The 24,609-nt window shown below is 48.4% G+C and overlaps 2 protein-coding genes across 6 annotated transcripts in view; one reads left to right on the top strand and one right to left on the bottom strand.

Moving 5' to 3' along the window:
* PCCA (propionyl-CoA carboxylase subunit alpha) overlaps positions 1-1,081 on the top strand; it is a 402,470-nt gene extending 401,389 nt beyond the window's left edge. For all 3 annotated transcript variants that reach the window (XM_035003107.1, XM_035003106.1, XM_035003108.1), the window contains one exon: positions 737-1,081. In XM_035003107.1, the coding sequence (XP_034858998.1) occupies positions 737-805 (69 nt within the window). In that variant the 3' untranslated portion in view covers positions 806-1,081. The remainder of the gene's footprint in view (positions 1-736) is intronic.
* GGACT (gamma-glutamylamine cyclotransferase) overlaps positions 1-24,609 on the bottom strand; it is a 69,875-nt gene that overhangs the window by 18,578 nt on the left and 26,688 nt on the right. The window contains exons 1-2 of one of the 3 annotated variants that reach the window (XM_035003110.1): positions 5,372-5,593; positions 2,264-3,251 (exon numbers count right to left, since the gene is read on the bottom strand). The exons of 1 other annotated variant lie outside the window; for it this stretch is intronic. In XM_035003110.1, the coding sequence (XP_034859001.1) occupies positions 2,768-3,238 (471 nt within the window). In that variant the 5' untranslated portion in view covers positions 3,239-3,251; positions 5,372-5,593 and the 3' untranslated portion in view covers positions 2,264-2,767. Of the gene's footprint in view, positions 1-2,263; positions 3,252-5,371; positions 5,594-24,609 lie in introns of those variants that run through there. One more of the 3 variants, XM_035003109.1, reaches the window with a different exon arrangement.

Here is a 24,609-nt window from a genome sequence, read left to right as displayed (position 1 = left end):
GAGAAGGCCCCTTCTGGCCTTGCAGTTCCTAGCGGAGCCGCGAGGACACAGGCCAGGGCACCGAACCCGGCGTCGCGGACATTCTTCCCGTTTGCCGGGTGCTCAGATGCCCAGATGCCCAGGAAGGTCGAGCCCGCCATGTGTCTTCAGGCCCAAGCAAGAACCTCCCGACAAGTCAGAAGACTGCCTCTTCTCCACCCCATACCGCCCGCCCATTTTAAAGCGGAACACAAATTCGGGAAAGCAAAACCTGACTAGAGCCGAGATAAATCCACGGACCGGGAGGGCACAGTGGTGCGGGGGCGGGGGGGGGCTCAGTGGCTGCTCCATGTCGGGCCACCGAGACCACACGGCCACACAGCTCCGCAGCATTTCCTTTCCCTTCAGAAGGAAGTTTATGATCTCAGGCTAAGGGCTTTCTCCTCTTAATTAGGAGTCTTGTCTGATGCTTGTATAATTGTGTGGTGGTTTTGTTTTCGTGTTTGAACAGTAAGTACACCAGTAACTCCCAGTAACTCCGACCATTTCTGCCGCCTGAAGCCGCAGAAGAGCTTGGGAGTGCTGGCTGTTGAGGGCTCGCGGGGCATCAGTGCGCCTGGCTTCTAGGGTGCCGTCCAGCTCCGCCCCCAACGAAGAAATGTCTCTTCATTTCCAGAAATGGGTGACGAGACGGCTCCCTCAGGTCTGGTTAATAATTCTGACTCTCCCTCCTTTCTTTCTTTTTTTTTAATTCAAGGTGAAATCAGTGCATTGTAAAGCTGGAGACACAGTTGGAGAAGGAGATCTGCTCGTGGAACTGGAATGAAGTATTTATAGCCTTTCAGTCATCACCCAATTTAATTAGCCATTTGTATTATTATTCTTTCACACTCAATTTATTCAAGCGTTTTGCAGGAACACCCCTGTGCAGCAGATTTTACATGGTCATATTTATTCCACATATAGTCAAAACCAACATTCTGCCAAAAAATCACCAATGGAAATTTTTATTGATATAAATACTTGTACATATGATTTGTACTTCTGCTGTGAGATTTCCTAGTGTCAAAATTAAATCAATAAAGCTGAGCATTTGTCTAAATATTAGTTTGCCCTTTTTTTGAACGAAGACAACGTACATAAGAGGCTATTGGCTGTGCCAGTAGCCTTGAAATACTAGCGTTCCATTGTGATCCTTCAAAAAACTTTCTGTAAATCCCAGTTCTTTGCCTTTGTCTCACTGAATTATCATTTACCACCTTCATAATCTGTTTCCCTGCTTCTTCCTGGTTGAGAACCTCGCTCCCATTTGTGGCTATTCTGAACTTCCGAAAGCCCGCGCGGGGCCACCGGGGAGTTTGGAAATCCCTCCTGCGCGGCTCCCACGGGTGAGTGCGGGGCCCACGGACCCGGCGGGCGGCCCCCCTCCCCCTCCCCCAGGCTTTGCTGGGGCTCTCTCACCCCAGGAGTGGTGGGTGTGGCTGCCACAAGCCCATCAGTTGATACCCATCCTTGCCTTTTTGTGTTTTTGTGAAGCAAGTTTCCAATTAAGAAGATAGGGCTAAAAATACTGATCCTGTTTTTATGCCAGATGCAGTTAGTGATCACAGTCTACCATTAAGTCGAAGAGCGAGGGAGCTCTCCCAGCGGAGAACGAGGTTACTAAGGATCAGCAGCTGCGTTGTCAGTTGCTTCTGAAATTCTTGGAATACGTTTCATACTTTGCTGGTAAGGAAACAGAGGCAGAGTCGTGCGCGGATCTGAATCTACGCTGACAGATTATCAGATGGAGGTGGGTAGTAATTGGTACTTCGTGCCTTGCTAAAATTATTTTAAGTGCTGTTTGTATTTGGAAGCTAAGCTTTCTGTCAGGCCTGAAGAACAAATTACTAACGTGTTGGTCCTTCTCTGAAAGGCCACCCAACCCCCCAAATGCTGCTCCCTTCGGAGGCAGGGACGGCACCTTGCCACTGGGCCTCGGGCTTGGGTGAGCTTCCATCTGAAATCGGGGTGTTCAGCAGCATCTGCCAGCAAGTAGGTGGCTTGTGATTTTGCCAGATTAGAATGAAAAGAACCTTCTACCAAGGAAGTAAAGCCCCCTCCCCCTCCCAAAAAAAAGCCAACAGTAGTACCAACACTTTTAAATTTGGTTTCCTAAAACATCCAGTTTAATATTATATGATCATCTTTAGTAACTCCTTCTTTAATAAGCTTGATCTGAAAATTGTGAATACTAATGTTTTATATGCTCTAAAACTACCCCAAACACAATGTTTTTCTTGAGGTTCTTTTATTACACGGAGATAACCCAAATCAGTTTAAAAAATTCTTCTTCTTGCTGCCCCAAGTTAGAATCAATACAGTAGGGTTGCTAAAATCTAGCTGCTACACGAAGTCTACATTTTAAATGTTATCTTCAGATCAAAGCAAAGCAAAAAAAAAAAAAGTGACATACGAGTTCTTGAAATGTCATTTAGGGAATTAGGATCCTGAATTTTCCTTATCTGATCTATTCAAGCCCATGGCATTCTGGAAGCGGCAAGCAACAAAGCGCTGCCGGCTAGACAGACTTCAGGCACAATTTTGTGATCAGTGTGTCAAAATATTGGGAAAAGCAGCTGCAGCTGAAAAAGAGATTGTTCCTTTTCCCACAGATCGAGTTTTATAAGTGTTTCAAAGGACGTTATTACGCCGGTGCGCGGAGTGCAGACGGGCCGAGGGCGTCTCATGGTCGGGGCTCCGGCCCCCGGCCCCTGGCGGACGCGCGGGGGATTGGCCCTCGCGCTTGTCATCTGTCCTCCCGCCGAGTGTAGCGAAGCCCGTGCTCCCCCTGGAAGTCGTAGTCGTCGTGGTGCGGCAGGCGGACCCACTCGGGTGCGTAGGTGACCGTGCTGTACACGAAGCACTGCAGGGTCCCGTCGGCGGCCGGCGTCTCCTCGGGCGCCCCGCGCGCGCCCTCCCACTCGAGGACCGCGACCTGCAGCGGGGTGCGCTGGTACACGTCCGGGCAGCCCTCAAACTCGTCGAGGAAGCTCAGCATCCGCTCGTCCACGGCGTAGATCTCGCCGAGCACGAGGCGCCCTTGCCCCGGGAGGTTGAGCAGACGCGGGATGTTATGTTCGCCCGCGATGACCAAGGGGTAGGGCTCCAGCGTGCGGCCCCGGCCGCGGAAGGCGGCGCGGCCGTTGGTGGGGTCCAGCAGGACCTTGTGGTTGGGCTGGCCTCTCTTCAGGGTCCCGTACACGAACACGCGGGCCATGAGGGCCAGGAAGCTGCGGGGGGAGAGCAAGCAGACGGTACCCACGGTCCGGGCAGAGCCCGCAGGCTGGGTGGGGGTTGGACACTTCGGGGAGGGCCGGGCAGGCGGCAGGCCGGGCTCTGCTGGGCCGGCGGGACTCACGACGGCAGCCCAGCCCGGAGCCCCCTACTCTGCACCATCCCCGGCGACCCCGGCGACGCCGGGAAACACGCCACCCTTTACCGGCTACTGGGCGAAGGCACTCGGGAAAGAACAGACGTGTCCGCAGGAGCCAGCCTGTCTGGGATGAAGCCCTGCAGAGCTGCTGTTTCTTAGACCAGTTAGTTTTTAATGTTTTTGAAAGGACTTTAAAAATTACACTATAAATATTTTTTATGGCTACGTTCGAGATACCAATAAGCAAACATACATACACGCACACACACACACGTCTATAAAGTAGTCACAAGAGCTCGTTCAGGTTTCCGCACTAAGCTTCTATTCTGGTTCTGGCGGCAGGACGCAGCCAACTTGAACGATCACACCTTCCGGTTCCTCTCCAAGGTCCTAGAGGCTAATGAGGCTTCCCTGTGACTCGCTGTGACTCAGCGCAGCAACCTTGGCTCTCGTGTGAAGGTAGTTACCGCTCACCTGGGTCTGGGCCACAGATGGTTACATAACTGAGAAGAGCCACCTGTGTGAAAGTGACTCCAACAAAGCTGATGAAGTTCAGGCGGCCCCCTCTCCTCGGCCTGGCGCCTCGCCGGCCTCCTTCCCGCGCTATGTGCTGGCGGCAGGCCGCCAGCAGCCAGGGCCCCGGGGGGGCACCGCGCCCTCACGTCAGTCCCGTGGCAAGTGGCCCTTGGAGAAGTCACACTAGGCCCGCGGGACTTCCACTTTTGGTGTGGGGTCTGGGCCTCGCTCCACCTGCTCAGGGCGTCTGGGGAGGGCGCACGGCCCCCGAGACCCACACATCTGCCGACGCCTGCCCACTTGTCTCCCGTCCACTGCCTCGGTCACCAGCCTGCGGAGCGTCAGGAGTTCCGCGGGCTTCGGGTAAACTGAGGTCGGAAAGGCTTGGCCGTGGGAGCACCAGGCTGCCTGTGCAGGTGCGTGCTGGGCACCGTGAGCAGGACGGGGACGCGGTGGGAGCTCTAGTTCTGTGACTCTGGTCACAGGGAAGGACAAACTAGAGCTGTGGGGTGTGAAGGGGGGGCGTGCTGGGCACGGAAGTCTGGAGGTGAATCAAGGAGAAGCTGGAGCGCAGGTACAGAGGGATGAGGACCATGTAGGCACCCAGGGCCGCTGCTGGGGGACCAGGGAGGATGGGCAAACCTGGGCACAGAGGGCGTCGAGAGGAGCGACGCGGACAGAGGGGTGGGCTGCGCACCAGCCCTGGAGACCAGGCATTTGGGAGGAGCCTCCTGAGTCCCTGACACTTGCATCCTGGCTGCTGGCACCATCTGTCCACAGCTCCTCCCAAGGGAACCCTGGGCCCAGCCCTCCCTCACCCTGGTCGCCATCACCACCCTCGCCCAAGGACTGCCCCCAACCCCAAATGGGCCTACTTCTCTGCTCCCTGCAGCCTCTCCCCAGGGCAGCGCCCAGAGGGTCTCAGCCACGCTCCACGGCTCTCCTCCCGCCCCGGGCCATCCCCCGGGGGTGCTTGCCCACCTGGAGGCCCCTTCACAGAGGCTGCCTCGGGGCTGGCCCAGAGCGGCACCCCACCCAGCCCTGCGTCGCCCTCACTTGCTCTCCACGGTGCCTGTTCTCTAAGTGTCCTCTAAGTGGTCCTCTTCCCTGCCAGAGCCTTAAGAGCTGGAAGGAAACTTGGAAACATCTCGTCCGGTGATGCCTGCTCTCAGGTTTGGTGAGGATCTAAGAACGCACAGCCCGGCAAAGCCAGTCCAAACTGGAGACGCGCTCCTCTCGACCACTGGTGCCCTAGCTTTTCTCTTTGATTAAATTTTAAAGTAATATGTGTCCATAATGTAAAAAGTCAAATAGCTTTACCAGAACAATGAAACTGCCTACTCTCTTCCACTCCCTGGAGGCAACACTTCTAAGCCTTTAAGCTGTGGCATTTGGTATTTGTCTTCATATTGCTGATGACTCACGCACTGCTACTTCCTGAGGTTTTAAACTACGTCTTACCTGCCAGGCTCGCATGGTGGTTTAAAGCGCAGACTTTAGAACCCAATTGCCTGGGTTGTGACTTGAGGCAAACCATTTAACCTCTCCGCCTCGGCTGTAAAAGGAGGTCCTAATGGCAAGCTGCTGGGGGGGGCTGCTGGGAGCGGCGGCTTGGCGGGTCGCTGCGCACCCACGGCCCAGCTCGACCTGCCCGGGAGGCCCGCGCTCCCTGCTGGCTGGGCTCGTCCCGCCACAGGCGCTGCGCCCCACGCCCCGAGCCCCGAACGCGCGCCGCCCTGCCCCGCGTCCCTCCGTCCCTCCGTCCCTCCCTTTGACTCCTGTCACGGTTTCGGGCAGAGCCGCATTCATTTCAGCATCAGAACTATGTAAACACTGTTCTCAGATAAGGCACAGAGTGTACCATCATTAATTTCCTTTCTTGGACAACTTTTCTGTTTTTCTTGGAATTAAAAATTGCTTGCAGCTTTTTTCCCCCTCTGCTCAAGTTTCTCTGACAGTAATTCAGCCTCTCATTTTCCAAAAGTGCTGCAAGCATCCTTTCAGGCCTGACCACTGTTAAAGAACAAAAACTGAACTCAGTAAATGTGAAGATCTAATTGCCTTTATGACTCAATTCATGAATCCGGCAGCTTCCCATCTGGCCCATAGAGGGGATGCTCGAGTTGCTGTACAAAATGGAAGGTTTTTACGGGAAGGCAGGTGGGGCAAGGAATTTATTAGCAAAAGAAAAGGATTGTTCCAGGCAAGGTCACCTTCCCTCAAGTGGCAGTCTTACTAGGCAGGTCACCTCCTGTACCTCCTGTTCCTCTGGGGGATGGGGGAGGGCCCACGTGACAGATTACTTCATCAGTGCAAAGCAGAAAATTCCTGATTGACCGGTTAAGACTACATTTCTAGGAAGTCTGAAAGTATAATTAGGTTAGATGTAAAGTCCTGACTCAGTGACTTGGCCTGAAGTGCAGCCATTTGGGGCCTCTGTTCTTTTTTGTTTTTTTAAGTTTATTTACTTAGGTAACCTCTACACCCAACACGGGGCTCAAACCCATGACCCCAAGATCAAGAGTTGCATGCTTTTCCGACTGAGCCAGTCAGGCACCCCCTGTGTCTCTTTTTACCACCAGGGACTGGGTTCCATTCATGGCGTGTCCTGCCATGCCACCCAGGGCTTCCCTGAGCCCCCGCATCCCGTGGCCCCATCTTCCTCAACGCCCTCATTTTGCTGAAGCTAATTCTTTCCCATCCTTAATTAACAGTGTGGCTCAGTGGAGAATTCTAGAAACAGTTTTCTTGAGAGCTTTAAAGGCATTCTTGTTTTCTGTTTCCCACGTTCTTGTTGAGAAGTCCAGTGCCATTGGACTCCACCATCCTCTGTTCAGGACTTGAGCTTTCCTCTCTGGAGACTTGTGAGGTCTTCCTTTTTCCCCTCAGATTCTGAGGTTACAGTGTATTTTTTTGTGTATGTGTGTTTTTTTTAAGATTTACTTGAGAGCGAGCGAGAGCACGAGCGGGGGGATGGGCAGAGGGACAGAGAGAACCTCAAGCAGACTCCGTGCTGAGCGCAGAGCCCAACGTGGGGCTCAATCCCATGACCCTGAGATCATGACCTAAGCTGAAATCAAGAGTCAGATGCTTAACCAACAGAGCCGCCCAGGTACCCCACTTCTTGTGGGCTTCCTTCATTCACTGTGCTGGGAATTTCTATCTGAAAACTCACCATCTTGGACCACGGGGAGTTTCCTTCTTGTTTCTACCTTCTTGTTCTCTTTCTGGTCTCCTAATACTCAGGTATTGTGTATCCTGGATTAATTTTCCCATTTTCTCTCTCTCCTCCCTTTTTCCAGGTTTTTTTCTTTATAGTCTACTTAACTCTCAGTCCTTCTATGAATTTGTGTCTATTTTTGCCATCATAGTTCTTTTCCAGCTCGGAGCCACCTCTCATCTTTGGGAAGGTATTAATTATCATGGGTTTGGGTGGTGGTTTTACGTTTTCATCTTTGCCTGCCTGGCTTTTTGTTTTGGTGCGTGTTTCTTTAGAGGTTTTCTTCAAATGCTGGTAATCCTTGGCTACGGGCCTTTCATGTTGAGAATCCAGACATCATATAGGCAATGAAGGCTCTGTGTGCGAGGGAGAGAGCCTGATGGTTGGCAAGCCTCGTGTGGGGGATCAGTAGGTTTGGGCGGTGCAGGCTGGGGGGGCACGCCAGACAACAGAATCTATAGGCATGCAGATTTCCTTCGATCTCCATTTTCTGGGTGCCGCCCAACCCCACCCCAGCTGGGACCAGTGTCCCCAGTACCAAGCCTCTCTGGACAGTGTCTCACCTGCTCCCTGCTGGGAAGAAGAGACTGGGTGTCTGCTCCCTATACAGACTTTCACCCTTTCCTGCTGTTTCTGCCCTGACCCTCCTCTTCCTAGGCCCAGGGGTCCGGAGTTTCTCTGGCCGTCTGCTGTACTGGTCACCAGTTGCTTGCTGGCTTCGCACCACGCAGGGACTTCCGGTGTCTGGTTTCTCCAGGCTGCTAAGTCATTTTCTGTCTTCCAGAATTTCGTTGCCCTCCCTCATCTTCTGTCTTTATGGGTCACTGGAGTGGTATTTAGGGAGAAAGCAGGACCAGAAGAGCCTGTTCCTCTTGAGTCTCCCTCTTGGGGAACCCTCACTGCAACAACCATGCCGCCATTTCACAGGGCCCTCGGCCCCTTCATCTTTCCAGAGGCTCAGTGTGAAATGGGATGGAAGTGGAGGTTCGGGAACCACTTGCTTAGAGGGGCGCTGAGAAGAGTTTATTGCACCAATGATGTGGGTGTGTTTTAGGTTGCCGAGAAAGCCAGTAAGGTGGCAGTCGTGGGCCCAGAGAGGGCTGGACATGGCTGGGGGACAGAGGGAGTATGCTTACAGAGGGGATTCGTGTCCCCTGAAGCAAAAGCATGAGGGGAGAACAGGAAGCAACCAAGGGAGAGGGAAAGGCCAGCAGGGCACTCAGGGAGCCACAGGGGAGCTGAGTTTGTCGCCCCAGAATATGCCTCTTTGGCAGGAGGATTACTTCAGGCTGATTATTTTTAAGAAACACAGGAGAAGCTCTGTTAGAAGGGACCCTTTTTTAGAAGAGTCATTTGCATTTCTAAGGGGTGTCTCCATTTGTGAGGTTATCTCCCTACTGTACCAGCAAGAGGAGGATGGCTCCCCATCTCTAGAAGCTCTATCAGTGCCCAAGGCAAAGACTGAGAGATGCATAACTTTATCCTTGTTCACTGTGCTTCGCCTGCAAACCTCCCACACCTGGCTCCTGAGGCCCCAACATCTTTTGTCTTTAGCTGGAGATAGTACCTAAGGGGAGGGTGCGGGCCATTTAGGGAGTTACTCATTTCCCCTGGGTCTCGCCATGTATGCAGGAGATACACACGTTATAAAATTTTTGTGTTTCTCTCCTTGTTAATCTTTTACTACAGGAAGTAATACGGGTAGAGGGAAAATTATGTTCCTTCCCCACATATGAAATGAGACATATTCTCCCCTCTCCCGTTCGCCGTGAAGGTCAAGGGAAATAGACTGGTAAACAGGCAGCCTCAAAAAAAAAAAAAAAAAAAGTGGAGCAGGGACAGTGGGAAAGAGTGTGCTGAAGGCGTGGTGATGGGGGCCCTGCCTCAGAAGGGACAGATGGGTGGCCACAGGGATGTTCATGCGGAGTTGCCTGGCCTTTCCTCAAAATAGGTGATGTCCTCTGCCCAGGATGGGGCGGGTACCACCAGGGCTGAGGACCTGTAGAATGGAGAGGTTCAGAACAGTTCTACTGGAAAAAGCCTGGGCTTTGGAATAAGAGCTACAAGATGCCAGAGCGGGTTCTCAGCGAAGACAGTGCTGAGCTTTCCTTACTCCGGGGATTCAGCTGCAAAGGAAGAGAAGAAATCCCTCACCCACGAATGGGCAAGCCAGCCTAGAGGAAGGACAGAAATCGTGGTCAGAACGCTGCAGAGGATGGCGCTCCTTCAGGGGCTGATTCCTCCCAGCGATGACCAGGCACCGTCCGCCCGGCCCTGTGCCATGTCTGCTTCCCAAATCTGCCCCACGCATTAAAGACAGGTGGTGGGACCCCACTGAGCGGACGGGGAAGCTAATGGGGCAGAGACGAGGCTCCAGGCACAGAACCTGTGGGGGCAGCACCAGGGACGGGGCCTAGGTCTGCTGGGCTCATGGTACCCCCAGCGCTCTGCACGTCAGGCTGACCCCAAGGCCACGGGGAGGTGACCCTTTCAGGGACAGGCCAGGATTCAGGCTCTGCAGTGACAGTGACGGTTTACAAAGGACATACCTCACTATATTCTTTGTCTCCCCCACTTGTTTTCACTGAATTTTTATTTAAAAAAAAATTTTTTTTTAAAGATTTTATTTACTTATTTAATTGACAGAGACAGCGAGAGAAGGAACACAAGCAGGGGGAGTGGGAGAGGGAGAAGCAGACTCCCCACTGAGCAGGGAGCCCCATGCGGGGCTCTATCCCAGGACCCTGGGACCATGACCTGAGCCGAAGGCAGTCACTTAACCAGCTGAGCCACCCAGGCGCCCCTTCACTGAATTTTATTTGATAAACCAATTCCTTCTCTGAATCTCTTATTTTCAAATTTTTAAAAATTGTGATAAAATACACAAAATATAAAATTTATCACCCTATTTTTAATTGTACAGTTCAGTAGTGTTAAATACATTCACATTATTGTGCACCCATCACCACCATCCATCTCCAAGACTCTTTCCATCTTACAAAACTGAAACACTATGCCCATTAAATAGTAACTCCCCATTCCCTGTCTCCCCACCCCTGACAAGCCCATGCTACTTTCTATGAGTTTGACTACTCTAGGTACCTCTTATGAGTGAAATTATATAATGTCTCTGTTTTTGTGGCTAATTTCATGGAACATAGTGTCCTCAAGGTTCAACCATGCTGCAGCACATGTCAGAATTTCTTTCCTACTTAAGGCTGAATAATTCTTCATCATACACATACACCACATTTTATTCATCCATCCACCAATAGACATCTGGGTTGCTTCCACTTCTCGGCTGTTGTGAATAATGCTGCCACGAACATGGGATTGCTAGATCATACGGTTATTCTATGTTTAATTTTCTGAAGAACCTCCGTTCTGTTTTCCATTAGCGACTGTACAATTTTTACATTCCCACCAGCAGTGCACAAGGGTTCCAGTTTCTCCACATCTTTGTCAGCACTTGTTTTCTGTTTTGTTTTGCCTTATTTTTGATAGTGGCCATCCTAACTGGTGTGAGGCAGTATCTCACTGTGGTTTTGATGTGCATTTCCATGACTGGTGATGTTCAGCATCTTTTCATCTGCTTATTGGCCACTCGTATATCTTCCTTGGAGGAATGTCTATTCAAGTTTTTCACTATTGCATTTTAGTTCTCTATATCTTCTGGATATTAACCTCTTACCAGATGCATGATTTACAAATATGTTCTCTCACTCCATAGGTTATCTTTTCATTCTGTTGGTTGTGTCCTTTGATGCACAGTTTTGAATTTTGGTGTTGTCCAATGTATTTTTACTTCTGTTTCCCATGTTTTGGTGTCATATCCAAGAAATCAGTGCCAAATCCAATGTCATGAAACTTTTACCCTATGTTTTCTCAAGTTTTATAGCGTTAGCTCTTACATTTAGGTCATTGATCCATTCTGAGTTAATTTTTGTATGTGGTGTAAAGGAAGGGTCCAGCTTTATTCTTGTGCATATGGATATCTGGTTTTCCACTTGCTGTAAAGACTATCCTTTCCCCATTGGTCTTGGCACCCTTGTCAAAAATCATTTAACTATATATGCAACGATTGATTTCTAGACTCTCTATTGTCTTTCATTGGTCTCTATATGTGTGGGTCTTTAGGTCAGTACCACAGTTTTTGACTGCTGTAGCTATGCAGTAAATAAGGAAGTAGGAGACCTCCAACTTTGTAATTTTTCAAGATTACTTTGCTTATTTGGGGTCCCTGGATATTCCTTATGAATTTTAGGATGGATTTTTCTATTTCTGCAAAAATGCAACTTTGGGAATTTTCATTAAGAGTTGAATTAAACCTGTAGATCACTTTGGGTAGTATTAGCATCCTAACAATAGTCTTCTAATCCATGAACATGAGATATCTTTCCATTTATTGTCTTTAATTTCTTTAAGCAATGTGTTGTAGTTTTCAGTGTATAAGTCTTTCACCTCCTTGGTTAAGTTTATTCCTAAGTATTTTATTCTTTTTGATGTTACTGTAAGAGGAATTAGTTTTTATATTTTCTTTTCAGATTTTTCGATGCTAATATATAGAAATGCAACTGATTTTTGTGCACTGATTTTTGTATCCTTCAACTTTGCTGAATTTATTAATTCCCACATTTTTCTTGTGGAAATCTTACGGCTTTCTACATATAAGATAATGTGAACAGAGATAATTTTACTTCTTCCTTTCCAATTTGGATATCTCTTATTTCTTTTACTTGTCTGATGGTTTCAGGTAGGACTTCTAATACTATGTTGAGTAGAAGTGGTAAAATTACAAGCATCCTTGTCTTGTTTCTGGTCTTAGAGGAAAAACTTTGTCTTTCATCTCTGAGTATGAGGTTAGTTTGGGGCTTTTCGTATATGGCCTTTATTATATTAAGGTAGTTTCCTTCTATTACTAGTTTAAGTGTTTTTACCACAAACTTGTGTTGAATTTTGTCCAGCTTTTTTTCCCTTCATTCTATTAATGTGTATTACATTGATTTTCTTATGTTGAACCACCCTTGCATTCCTGAGATAAACTCCAATTGGTCGTGGTATATAATCCTTTTAATGTGTTGCTGAATTTTGTTTGCTAATATTTTGTTTAGAATCTTTGCATCAATCCTCAGGGATATTAATCTGTGGTTTTGGTAACAGAGAATGCTGCTCTCATTGAATGAGTTTGGAAGTGTTCCCTCCTCTTCAATTTTTGGGAAGATTTGGTAGAATTCACCAGTGAAGCCATCTGGTTCTGGTCTTTGTTTTTAAAGTGTGCAAGTTGGGGGAGTGGGAGAGAATCTCAAGCATAACCCATGACCCATGAGATCATGACCTGAGCTGAAACCAAGAGTCGGATGCTTTAACCTACTGAGCCACCCGGGCATCCCATGTTAAGAGGTTTTGATTACTAATTCAATCTCTTTTCTGGTTATTAGTTGTTCCAATTTTCTATTTCTTCACAGTTCACCTTGGTGGGGTGTGTTTCTAAGAATGATCCATTTCATCTAGGTTTCCAATTTGTTGGCACACAACTGTTGTAATTCTTTTTATTTCTACTAAATGGGCTGTAATGTCCCCTCTTTTATTTCTGACTTAAGTTATTTGTATCTTTCTTCTTAGTAAATTGAAAAGTTTGTCAATTTTGTTGATTTTCTCTATTGTTCTTCTGTTCTCTAGTTTATCTCTGCTCCAATCTTTATTTTTTCCTTCCTTTTGCAAAGTGTAGTTTTTCTTCTGTTCTTTGTCTCATCCCATCTCCAGGGGCGGCTATGAGGGTCACAGCCAACAGGACATGTAAAAAAGTCTACTACATGGGCCAGATCTTCTCAGAACCCCAGCCGGGGCTAATTAAGAACATGCCTGTGATTGATTCAGGTTGGGAGAGGGTGGCACTGCCATCCCGAGGCTCATACATTACTGTGTTTCAGCCGTGTTAGAGTCTTCGATAAAATGTAAGAGTTTCATTTAGGAACCAGCCATAGGTGAGCCATTTGGGTTTTTCCAGAGGAAACTGAAGAGCGGCCTTTAGAAGTGGCTCTAACTCTGCTTTAATGTAAAGTACATCCCCCAGGTAGGCCTCTTCTAGGACACTGATGGCTGACCAGGCCCGCCCTGTGGGCCCAGATAGCAGTTGGGGCTCAGCCCTTGCAGGGAACATTGTCAGGCAGGGCAGCCTCAGTGTTCTATTGACGGACGTGTAAGAACGCAGAGCATGGTAAGAGTAAAGAAATGCACAGTGACAGGCCTGAATCGATCTCCATCTCTACCACTTGGCAACTGTGGGTCTTTAAAAAAGTTGTTTTAAAACTGGGTTCATTCTACCTCTACTAAGTGCCGACTGTGTGCATGGCCTCAGCACCCAATGAATGTTCTTTCCTAGGTTCTCCAGCCCACCTCCTTCCTTTATCAAGGTCTTCTAAAAATATCTACTAGCTTATATTCCTCTCAATGAAGCCTCTTAAAAAAATAAAACAAAAATGAATATTCCACATAATAAACAGGAAAGGGAATCAAGCCATATCAATTACTGGTTGGGCCTTAATAATTTTTCAGAGCCAAGAATACCCAGGAAGGTGCTGTGACATAGAAATGATCCTGGTTAGGGGTGCCTGGGTGGCTCAGTCAGTTAAGCGGCTGCCTTCGGCTCAGGTCATGATCCCAGGGTCCTGGGATCGAGTCCCACATCAGGCTCCCTGCTTGGCGGAGAGCCTGCTTCTCCCTCTACCTTTGTCTGTCGCTCTGCCTATTTGTGCTCTCTATTTCTGTTAAATAAATAAATAAAAATCTTTAAAAAAAAAAAAAGTGATCCTGGTTACTAGTTAGACCACAGGTTGTTAACTTCAACTCTGTGGAAAATCAGTCCAGTAGCTTTCTTCTGCAGAAGATAACTTCTCATGAAAGAAAACTGGACAATAAAATTAAACTTCTTTTCTAGGAACTAATGCAGCCTGCTAGAATGACAAATTATAATAGCCTACATTTCATCTATTGAATTGTATCCTTTACTACTTATGTAAGGGAAAAAAAAGAATGAACATTTTGCATTTCTGGCTCCTTTCATAAGAAAAACATCATTACCTTTCTGATTGTGTTTTGAACAAATACAGATTCTTCAGGAAGAAACTCATCCCTGTGGGGATTGAGAAAGGATCAGAGTTAAGCACTGAAACAAGCAATTAATTCCCATTAGAGGATTAAGGCACTCATGTTCACTTTGAATGAGAAAAACAAATTGTGAATAAAATCATGTACAACCAAGAGGTTACTTGTCAGAGTTAATAAATTAGAGAACTGAAGGGCAAACTGGAATGCACAGGAGAAGCTGAGCACCACGAGAAGCACAGGTGGGTGCACTGCTGGGGTTTTGTGTTCATGGGATAAGATCTGCCCTTCTCTTTAAACGCCACAGAATAGGTCCCTGTCCTCTGATGCTGTCCCTCCTCTAACGAATGCAGTCTAAGGAGAAGTCTAAAAGTGTTTTCTACCCTGTTACGTCACCATCCCTACCACACATGGATTTCCCTGCAAAACCAACGAGATGGACGCGTGGGATACTACCATTCAACGTGGCCTATTTCACTTTCAGGTCTTAGAGCCGACTCTGAATGACCCCGAGCACCATCTCTGCCAAGGGCGTTACCAATGTGTCCAGGACTGACGCGGCCACTGCTGTGTTAGGGTGTGAGCACCTTCCACTTGAGAATCGAAGAGCCCAAAACCGAACCCCTGTCCCAAACCCAACCGTTGGGAGAAGCGCGGACAGCCGGCGGTCAGCCGGGAGGGGGGACAGGCTCAGAGAGTCTCAAAATGTGGCTACCTCAGCACTGTCAGCATTTACGAAAACAGAACCAGCCCGGGACGCGCCCCCCGGCCTGCACTGCGGGGGATGCCGGTCCTCGCTCAGCACCTCCCGGTCTTCAGGCGGCCTGTCTGCGGTTTCGTATTTCCCTGCTGAAGCCGAAATTAAAAGGGATCACAAGTCCTTTCCATAGTTGTTGAGCTTCTCCCGCTTAATTTTTTTTCTTAGCCACCTGGTGGTAAGAGTGTAAAAGGCAGGGTTCAGTTGAAGAGTTTATTTTTTATTTTATTTTTTTTCATTTTTTAAAGATTTTATTTATTTATTTATTTATTTGAGAAAGAGAGAGAGAGAGAAAAAAGGCATGAGAGGAGAGAGGGTCAGAGGGAGAAGCAGGCTCCCCGCCGAGCCGGGAGCCCGATGCGGGACTCGATCCCAGGACCCCGGGATCATGACCTGAGCCGAAGGCAGTTGCTTAACCAACTGAGCCACCCAGGCGCCCCTTTTTAAAAGATTTTATTTATTTATTTGAGAGAGAAAATGAGAGCATGAGAGGGAGGAGGGTCAGAGGGAGAAGCAGACCCCGCGCTGAGCAGGGAGCCCGATGCGGGACTCGATCCCGGGACTCCAGGATCATGACCCGAGCCGAAGGCAGCCGCTTAACGACTGCGCCACCCAGGCGCCCAGTCGAAGAGTTTATTATGCTGGTTTACTAATTGCAACTGTCGTGTCTGCCGAGGCCACGTCCGGAAACACACGCGCACCGGGTGAACCAAACGAGCGCTCGTCGTCGACTTCCTGCAAAGGGGCTTAGACGGACACCGGCTGCTACCACGAGAACAGCCTTTAAATAAAGGAGCCTCCATAGACTATTCAGCCCGCATGGATTAAAACGTAACGATAGGGGGAAACGTAGGAAATCCGTAAAGCACTTCAGGCTCTTCGCTGCCGGCAAGTTGGCTGCGCGCTGTGAAACCCAGAGCGTGAGGCAAGGCGGCGCAAGGGACGGGCGGCGGGGGGCACGAGGCTGCGCCTGCGCCTGCGCCTGCGCCTGCGCCTGCGCGGGGCTGGCTGCGGCCGCGGCGCCGCGGCTCCCCGCACCTGTGTGGCCCGCTGCCGCCAGGCCGGCCGCGGGGACCCGCTGCGGCCGCGTGGGAGGGGGAAGCGCGGCGACGCGGAGCACGCGTGGCCGGAGAGGGCTTTTCTTACTTGCGAGAACAGTCCCGCATCGCAGCCAAGTGGCTACTTGTCCCCTCCCTGTTGTAACATTATTTTCCCTTGAGAAAACGCCCGGGTGTCCGATACAGCCCCACGTCACTTCTTCAGAAGCTTCTCAGACCGTAGGAAACAGGTGAAAAAACAAAGTGCCTTGAACTGCGCGCCGGCGCGGGGCCTGGAGCACGGAGCGCGGCAGGGTCGCGTCACTCTCCGCCCCGAGCGGCTGGCGGGCGGCGCGCCGGGACCTTTGATGCTGCCATTCTCCTGCTTGCCGGTCTCTGCACAGCAACGACAGGGCTTCCTGCCCGCCGACCCCTCGCCAACCCCACTGACTGCCCGGAAACGATGCTGGCAGAACACCTTTCTGACATTAACCAAGCGGCTCCGGCCAAGCGGCGGTGCCTTTGAAATCAAGAAGTGAGGGTCTCCGCTCAGCTGTCCCCCCCCCGACCCCTCATGGGTCCGTGAGACAAACGGGCGCTTTATGGTCCCCGATGCCACCCTGGGTCCTCTGAGTGCTACCTCGGCAACCATCCGTGGCTGTCCACTCTTTGGCTCTGCCAGACATTTTACGAAGAGATTTTTTAATGCCGTACCACTTGCAAGGCAATTATTTTGCCATCCCTGAAACAAAGTGACCAGCGAGGGAGACAGGACCGTCCCCTCCCACCCCAGGCCCACTCTAAGCGTCTGGAAAGAACAGCTGTAAAATGCCGGCACAGCGAGTCAGGCCAAGGGCTCCAGGGAGACAGGCCGACGGCGAGCGGGCGGTGCTGCCGGTCCCCGCGGGCCCCGGGCAGGAGGCAAGCGCCCGGGGAGGCCTGGCCCCCACAGCCAGAGAGGAGCGTGCGCGGCCGCAGGTGGTGGGGCGCGCACTCGTGCTCCCAGCAGGGCTGATGCCCAGGAAGGAGGTGCGGAGAGTCACCGCCACAAAGGGCCCGCCTGTGGCTCCGAGGGGAGACTAGGAATAATGCTGGCCACCAGGAGTGGAGAGCACGGACTCCGTGCCCGGCCCCATGCTAAAGGCTCCACTTACATTCTCAAGCTGATACTCAAGGGGACATCTCCCTACCCTCCAGGTTCTCCCCATGTTACAGATGGGGAAACAGAGTGACTTACACAGGTGCCCAGTTACAGCTGACAGAGCAGATGGGTTTACCTTCACACCCTCCTGCCCTATGAAAGCGCTCACCCAGCTCTGGGAGGAGGCCCTCCTCTCGTCGCTTCCTGCCCTAAACTGCACATTAGGAACACCTCCCTGCCCTGGGAGGCCCGGGCAGCCAGGGGCTCAGGCCACTGCTCCACACGGGGCTCCATTTGTGTCCTCACCCAGAAGGCACCCCCAGGTGTTTACTGAGCAACAAGCATACATCACTGCAACCTGCCAGGCGTGCGCCATGGAATCGGTGCTCACAAGCTGCCCCCATCCTGGAATTCTTGACAATTTATCTTCAACCTTATGTTAAGTGAAGTCTGATGGGACACTGGCTCCATGCAGCCCCACTGGAACAGCATTCTTGATATGCCAGGAGCACGGAACCCCAGGGTGCCACGATGCGTGGGTTTCAGCAAGACTCAAGAGCGAGGACAAGGTAACATGTGACGTCTACGACTGGCTCAGCTGGAGAAGCCAAACTCCACTCCAAGCAGAACTTTGTTGGAACGCAGGAGGGTGGTATATACATTTTTCGGAATGATCCACCTATATGCCTAATGTGTGAATTTTCTTGTTTATAAAATTTTATCTCAAAGAAAACTGGTCTAGGGGTGCCTGGGTGGCTCAGTCGTTAAGCGTCTGCCTTTGGCTCAGGTCATGATCCCAGGGTTCTGGGATTGAGCCCCGCATCGGGCTCCCTGCTCCGCGGGAAGCCTGCTTCTCCCTCTCCCTCTCCCCCTGCTTGTGTTCCCTCTCTCGCTCTCTCTCTCTCTGTCAAATAAATAAAATAAAATCTTTAAAAAAAAAAAAAAGAAAAGTGGTCTAAAGAAAATGATTGAGATCATAGAAGGAACACAATTTGCTGGCCTCTCGGTCTATAATTACTATTACCGGATTATATTCTTATCTGAGTTCAACATGCTTCACAATCCCCAATCAACAGCAAAACCTTCCCATCTCTTATTTAGGATTTGTGGTGGCCTCCCTTAAACTTAGTCACTTTCTAGAATCCAACATGCAGTGAAACAAGGCCAACAGACTTCTCGGGATCTGTCTCTGGGCTCGTGGCAGGTGAAGCAGCAGGAGGAGGTAGGGCCGAGGGTGCAGTGAGCTCTGAGGCACGGCTCCTGGGATTCAGACTCGGGGCTCACCAGCTATCATGACCTACCCGGGGCCCATCCACACTGCTGCTGACCAAGCAGAGGTTTCCCACACTTGGCTACTAAGAAATACAGCAAGTGATTTGCCGTCTAGAATACGTTTGCAAGCCTGCTAGAGAAGAATGCAGCTCTTAACCAACATGCTGGCAGTTGCTCAAATATGTTCATTCTGCCCGGCACAAGGTCAAGGAGAAAGAGCCAAGGATCTGTGCCGTATCCCAACCCGACATCCATCCACAGGGCATGGCGAAAGGGCCAAGGGGTCTGGTTCAAAGCAGGTAAGTCCCACCTACCTTGTCTGCCCCCAAAGGTCTTTGTTTTTCTTCAGTGACAACTCAGGCCAAAAGCAATGGAGGGCAAGGGAATGACTATCCGCCAGTGTACCATTTAACAGGTGTTGTTTTTCAGAAACATTTTAAGGCTATATTAACAAAGTGGTTTTTATTCAACTGTTCTGCTTTCTTAGGTGAGAAATGGGGAGCTTGGAAATACAACTTAAATTTAAGTCTGAAGCAACACAAAAGCACTATTACAAAATGTCAGAGAAAGCCATTCCTTTTTAGGTGGTTTGCTAACTATTCTAGAAAGAAGAGAACACACACCTATTTAAACTACTCGTAGATAACCACTTTAGAAGTCAGGCCTACCCAAAAGTGAATAAAATTGTTTCAAATGCAGGTGAGGGTTCCTGGCTAGGCCTGAGCCCACACTCCCTTGTACTTAAATCAGTATTTCAAAGCTCTGGAGGAACAAGCCTCCCAGAAGGAGCACTGGACAGAGAGCTGAGAAATCAGAGGTCAAAGCCAAGCTCGGCCACCTGTCAGAGGGACCCGCCTCACCCAGCCAAATGGGGCAAGGCCGCAGCCGTTGGTAGTGAGAGACGCAGGTATCCTGGCTTGGCTGCCCTGGGACCCAGGATCCACGGGACAGCCAATCACAGGCCTCTCCCAGTGACGTGGGACAGAATGAATTAGCGAAAAGACTCTGAAAGATGACCACCAAATACAACTACAAAGCTCCGGAACACCACCTGTGCAACAAAAGGAACCCTGAGCATTACCCAGAAACCACACGTGGCTCCCCCACTGGTTTGGCTGGTGCTAGGTTGCACACTGGGAATCAGCAGTAACCCAAACTCCATTTCCAGTGCGCTCTGGAATTCAGGATTCAATTCATTTGGTAACAGATTTACCTTCAGAATTACCTTTAGCTAAGAATATTGTTAAAACCAGTTTAAATTCTCTGCAAAGTTGTTGGTTACCTGGACGTGGTCCAAGAGGCAAGGAGGAGGAAGGCAAACCAGAGGGGAGCTAACTCCTGTAGGTGCGCCGAAGAATGACCCCATGTCCACACGTGACACATGGATCTCCATTTTTAAACGGTTTTAAAAAAGAAATAAGCTTTTTAAAAAATAAAAGCACAGAAAATTAAGCCTAATGGGGTTTTTGAGTAATTACCTGTCCCCTCAATTAAAACAGTTGAGAGAGCAGCTAAAACTCTGAATTCCAAGAAAGACGTGGGGAAGAAATGAAGGCTATGTTACTAAACATGCTTTTAAATACATAAAGTGGATCCAGTTACTCACCTTCCTGTGAGTCCTAAACACACAGCTGCTCACTGTTGACAACAGCTAGAATTCTTTGGGTCCAAAACTACTAGAAAAACACGTTGTGTTGGAATGACTGGGGTTTCAAGGGAACCGGATGCACTGAACTAACCGAATCCAACCCTTTCATATACGAAACCCCCACCAGAATTTTTTTCTTTTTAAATGCCACTTTAAAAGCCACATTACCACTAAGATCAGCAGACAGAACCCAGCAGCTTTGAGGCTGAACACACCATTCTTCCTCAGGATTCCTGACACCTTGGCCTCTCTAGTGTTCAGGGGTGGATCCCAGGACCCTAAACATTACTAAAAAGCACAATTTGGTCTATACTTGGCTTTTAAAAAGCCCTTAAAAACTAACACAGAGTCTATCCCAGGAAGAGCAAAATCCAATGAGAATCTAAAAATCCCTCGTTGCTACTTTGTGGTTATCAGAGAATAGATACTGCTGTATTCAGTTTAAACAATTTTTCCAACATTTCAAAAACAACAGAACAATAGCTTTGTTTTCCATTACTGCATTTTTTTTAGGTGTATAAATGTTCTTTCAATCATGATAAACAGAAGGACTCAGGGAAGCTACCACTGTGTTTATTCAAACATTTTCCTAATCAAATAGCCCAAGAATTTTAGTTTTCTGTCTGTAGGAACTTTTTCCTTGCCCAAAGTGACTTTCATATATATATATAAAACCCAAGAAACATGTTGTATATATGAACAACAAAGAAGAAAATAAGGTCTCTCTCCTCCCCACCCTCCCCTACCCTGGGACAGCCTGTGGTCAAGCGGCAGCAGGAAGAACCGTCTCCTTCCCCCTCCCCTCCCCCCGGAGCTGAAGGAGCAGATGTCAATCTGGTATCTCAGGAGTCTCCCCAAAAAGAGGAAGCAAGCAATAACCCCACTTCCTAAGGCCATGCTTCACAAACCACAACCGAAGGGTTACGGAGAGTCCTAGTTGAAGTAGCTGTGCAGCTCTCTACCAGTCTCTCGAATGGGCCCCCCAGCCAGGACCCCTGGGCCCTGCTGTCCAGCGTGACCGTGGTGCGGAGGCAGCGGGGGAGGGGCAGGGCCCCACTGGGCCACAGTGGCCCAAAGGAGCTGATCCTTCAAAATTCATGCCAACTCGGCACTGTATTACTATAACAATGACTGCAACTATTTTTGAGTTAAGGAATTTCTCTCTCCCTCCCACTGTTCCCATCTTGGAATAAAGACAGTTCTTCAGAGAGCTGGTCCCTACCTCCCGGACGGAGCAAGACTGACGCAGCCCAGGCAGACTACACCTCCTCCCCGGGTGCTAAGCAGTGGAGACACATTAAAAGATGATGACAGGACACACTGTGGGGAGGCCAATGAGACCTGCCTGGGGAAGCAGGGCATCACGTGTCCTGAAGGAGAGTGACTATCTGAACAGCGGAGTCTTTGAGGAGAAATAGGAAAGAGGTGGGCACAAGTCAGGAGATGGCTAGGGGACAAAAAGGTGGTCTGAGCAGGGGGAATAGCCTGGGCATGCCTGGGGGCCGGAGCATGAGTGTGAGGCCGGGACCACAGGGGAAGAGGCAAAGGAGGGACGCTGGGCCCGGGTTACTAGAGCCCTAGCTTCCAGTCCTATGTGATGGGGGCAACTAACGGTATGAAGCCTAGGAGGTGACACGGTAAGATTTCTGTCTTAAAACATTATCTAATGCAACCCCACAGAAGACTGCTCAGCATGTACGGAAGCTGGGCCTGTGCCTGCCCAGCGATCCCACCACTCCACTCCAGGCAGATGCTCCACAGGAATGTCAACACAAGTGCACCAAAGAGCGACAGGCGGGTTCTGATCAGCACCGTTTGTAATAGCTCAGAAGTAGACAGTACCCAGAAGTCCATCACCAGTAGAACAGGCTAGTAAAGAGTGGTACACTGTGCAGAACCAGTGGGGATGCATGGACAATGAGCACGAGCAGTGCTGAGTGACAGAAGTCAGGGAACAAGAGTACATCCTGTACGACCGTGTGTGTATGAACACGAATAACAGCCAGATTCACCTCTGCTGCTGGATGTCAGCACAGTGCTTCCCACTGAGGGAACACATGAGGACACCTGACCTAGATGCTGCTGACATGGTGTGTCCCGATTAGGAAATCCATCACACTACGTGATTTCCACACTTCCCTGATGCGTTACACTTTCATAAAATGTGCATTGCAGGGGTACCTGGGTGGCTCAGTTGGTTAAGCTTCTTGATTTCAGCTCAGGTCATGATCTCAGGGTCGTGAGACTGAGCCCTGTGTCAGGCTCCGTAGTCAGAAGGGAGTCTACTGGAGATTCTCTTTCTCTCCCTCTGCCCCTCCCCTGCTTGCCCTCTCTCTATAAAAGTAAATATTTTTTTTTTAAATGTACATCGTATTTTTAAAAAAGATTTTATTTATTTGAGAGAGAGAGCACGAATGGGGGAAGGGGCAGAGGGAGAGGGAGGAAGACGAGCAGACTCCCCACTGAACAGGAAGCCGATGCACAGCTTGATCCCAGGATCCTGAGATCATGACCTGAGCCAAAGGCAGATGCTTAACCAACTGAGCCACCCAGGCACCCCTGTGCATTACATTTTTAAGACACATATAGTAACAGAGTAGAGGACAGATTTCTAGGAAATAGGAAAAGAAGAATAAATTACACCTAAAGGTTGCAGAAGGAGGGAATAATAAAGATCAGGGCAGAAAGAGAGGTAAAAAAAAAAAGAAAACAAATGAAACTAAGAGCTGGGTTTTGTCTTTTTTTTTTTAAGATAAAATTGATAAAACTTCAGCTAGACTAAAAAACAAAGAAGATTCAAGTAAATAAAATCAGAAATAAAAGAAGAGACATTACAATTGATACCATGGAAATACACAGGATCACAGAAGACTACTATGAATAGTTATATGCCAACAAATTGGATAACCTACAAGAAACTGACAGATTCCTAGAAACATACAACTTATCAAGAGAGAATGATGAAGAAATAGAATATATGAACCAATAACAAATATGGTGATTGAATCAGCAATCAAAAACCTCCAACAAAGAAAAGTCCAGGACCATATATGGCTTTATTGAATTCTATCAAACATTTAAAGATGAATTAATGCCAATCCTTCTCAAACTCAGCCAAAAAATTGAAGAGATAGGAACACTCCCAAACCCATTTTACAAGCCTAGCATTACCCTGATACCAAAGCTAAAAAACACCACCACAAGAAGACGACGGACTCATATTCCTGATGAATATAGGTGCAAAAACTCTTAACAAAATATTAGCAAATGGAATGCAACAGCACATTAAAAGGATCACACACCATAATCAAGTGGGATTAATCCCTGAGATGCAAGCATGGTTCTACCCACGCAAATCAACAAATATGATATACCACATTAATAAAATGAAAGATAAAACCAGATGATCATCTCAATAGAGGCAGAAAGAGCATTTGACAAAATATCCTTTCATGATAAAAACTTTCAACAAACTGAGTACACAAGAACATACCTCAACATAATAAAGGTCATACATGACAAACCACAGCTGACATCATACTCAACAGTGAAAAACCGAAAGCTTTTCCTCTAAGATCAGGAACAAGACAAGGATGCCCCCTCTCACTAGTCTTATTCAACATACTAGTAGAAGTCCTGGCAGAGGAATCAGGAAAATGAAGAAATAAAAAGCAAGCATATTGGAAAGGAAGAAGTAAAACTGTCTTTGTTTGCAAATTATATAATCTTATGTGTAGAAAATCCTAAAGAATCTTTCAAAACCCTGTTAAAACTAATCAAGAAGTTTAGTTAAGCTGCAGGCTACAAAATCAACAAACAGAAATTGATTGTATGCTATACAATAATGACAAAATATCTGAAAAAGAAAAAAAACAATCCCAGTCACAAAAGCACCAAAAACAATAAAATACCCAGGAATAAATTTAACCAAGGAAGTAAAAGATCAGTACACTGAAAACCATAATACCTTGATGAGAAAAATGGAAGACACGAATAAATGGGAAGATACCCATGTTCATGGATAGAAAGAATTAATATTGTTAAAATGTCCATGTACCCAAAGCTATGTATAGATTCAGTGCAACCCCTATCAAAATCCCGATGGCATTTTTCACAGAAATATAAAAGACAATCCTAGAACTTATATGGAACCACAAAAGTCCCCAGATAGACAAAGCCATCCCGAGAAAGAACAACAAAGCTGGAGGCATCGCACTTCCTGATTTAAAACTATACCAGAAAGCTATAGTAATTAAAACAGTATGATAGTGGCATAAAAACAGACACATGGACAATGGAACAGAATTGGGAGCCCAGAAATAAACCCCGATATACGGTCAACTAATACTGGACATACACAGTGGGAAAAGGACAGTCTCTTCAATGAATGGTGTCAGGAAAACTGAACAGCCACATGCAGAAAAATAAAATTGAATGCTCATCTTACACCACAAAATTAACTTGAAATGGATTAGAGATTTAAAATAAGACCTGAAACTTAAATTCCTATAAGAAAACAC

Source organism: Mirounga leonina, unplaced genomic scaffold (genome assembly GCF_011800145.1).
Source record: "Mirounga leonina isolate KUSES-001 unplaced genomic scaffold, KU_Mleo_1.0 Mir_127, whole genome shotgun sequence".
NCBI lineage: Eukaryota > Metazoa > Chordata > Mammalia > Carnivora > Phocidae > Mirounga > Mirounga leonina.
This window is presented reverse-complemented; position numbering and strand designations above follow the sequence as displayed.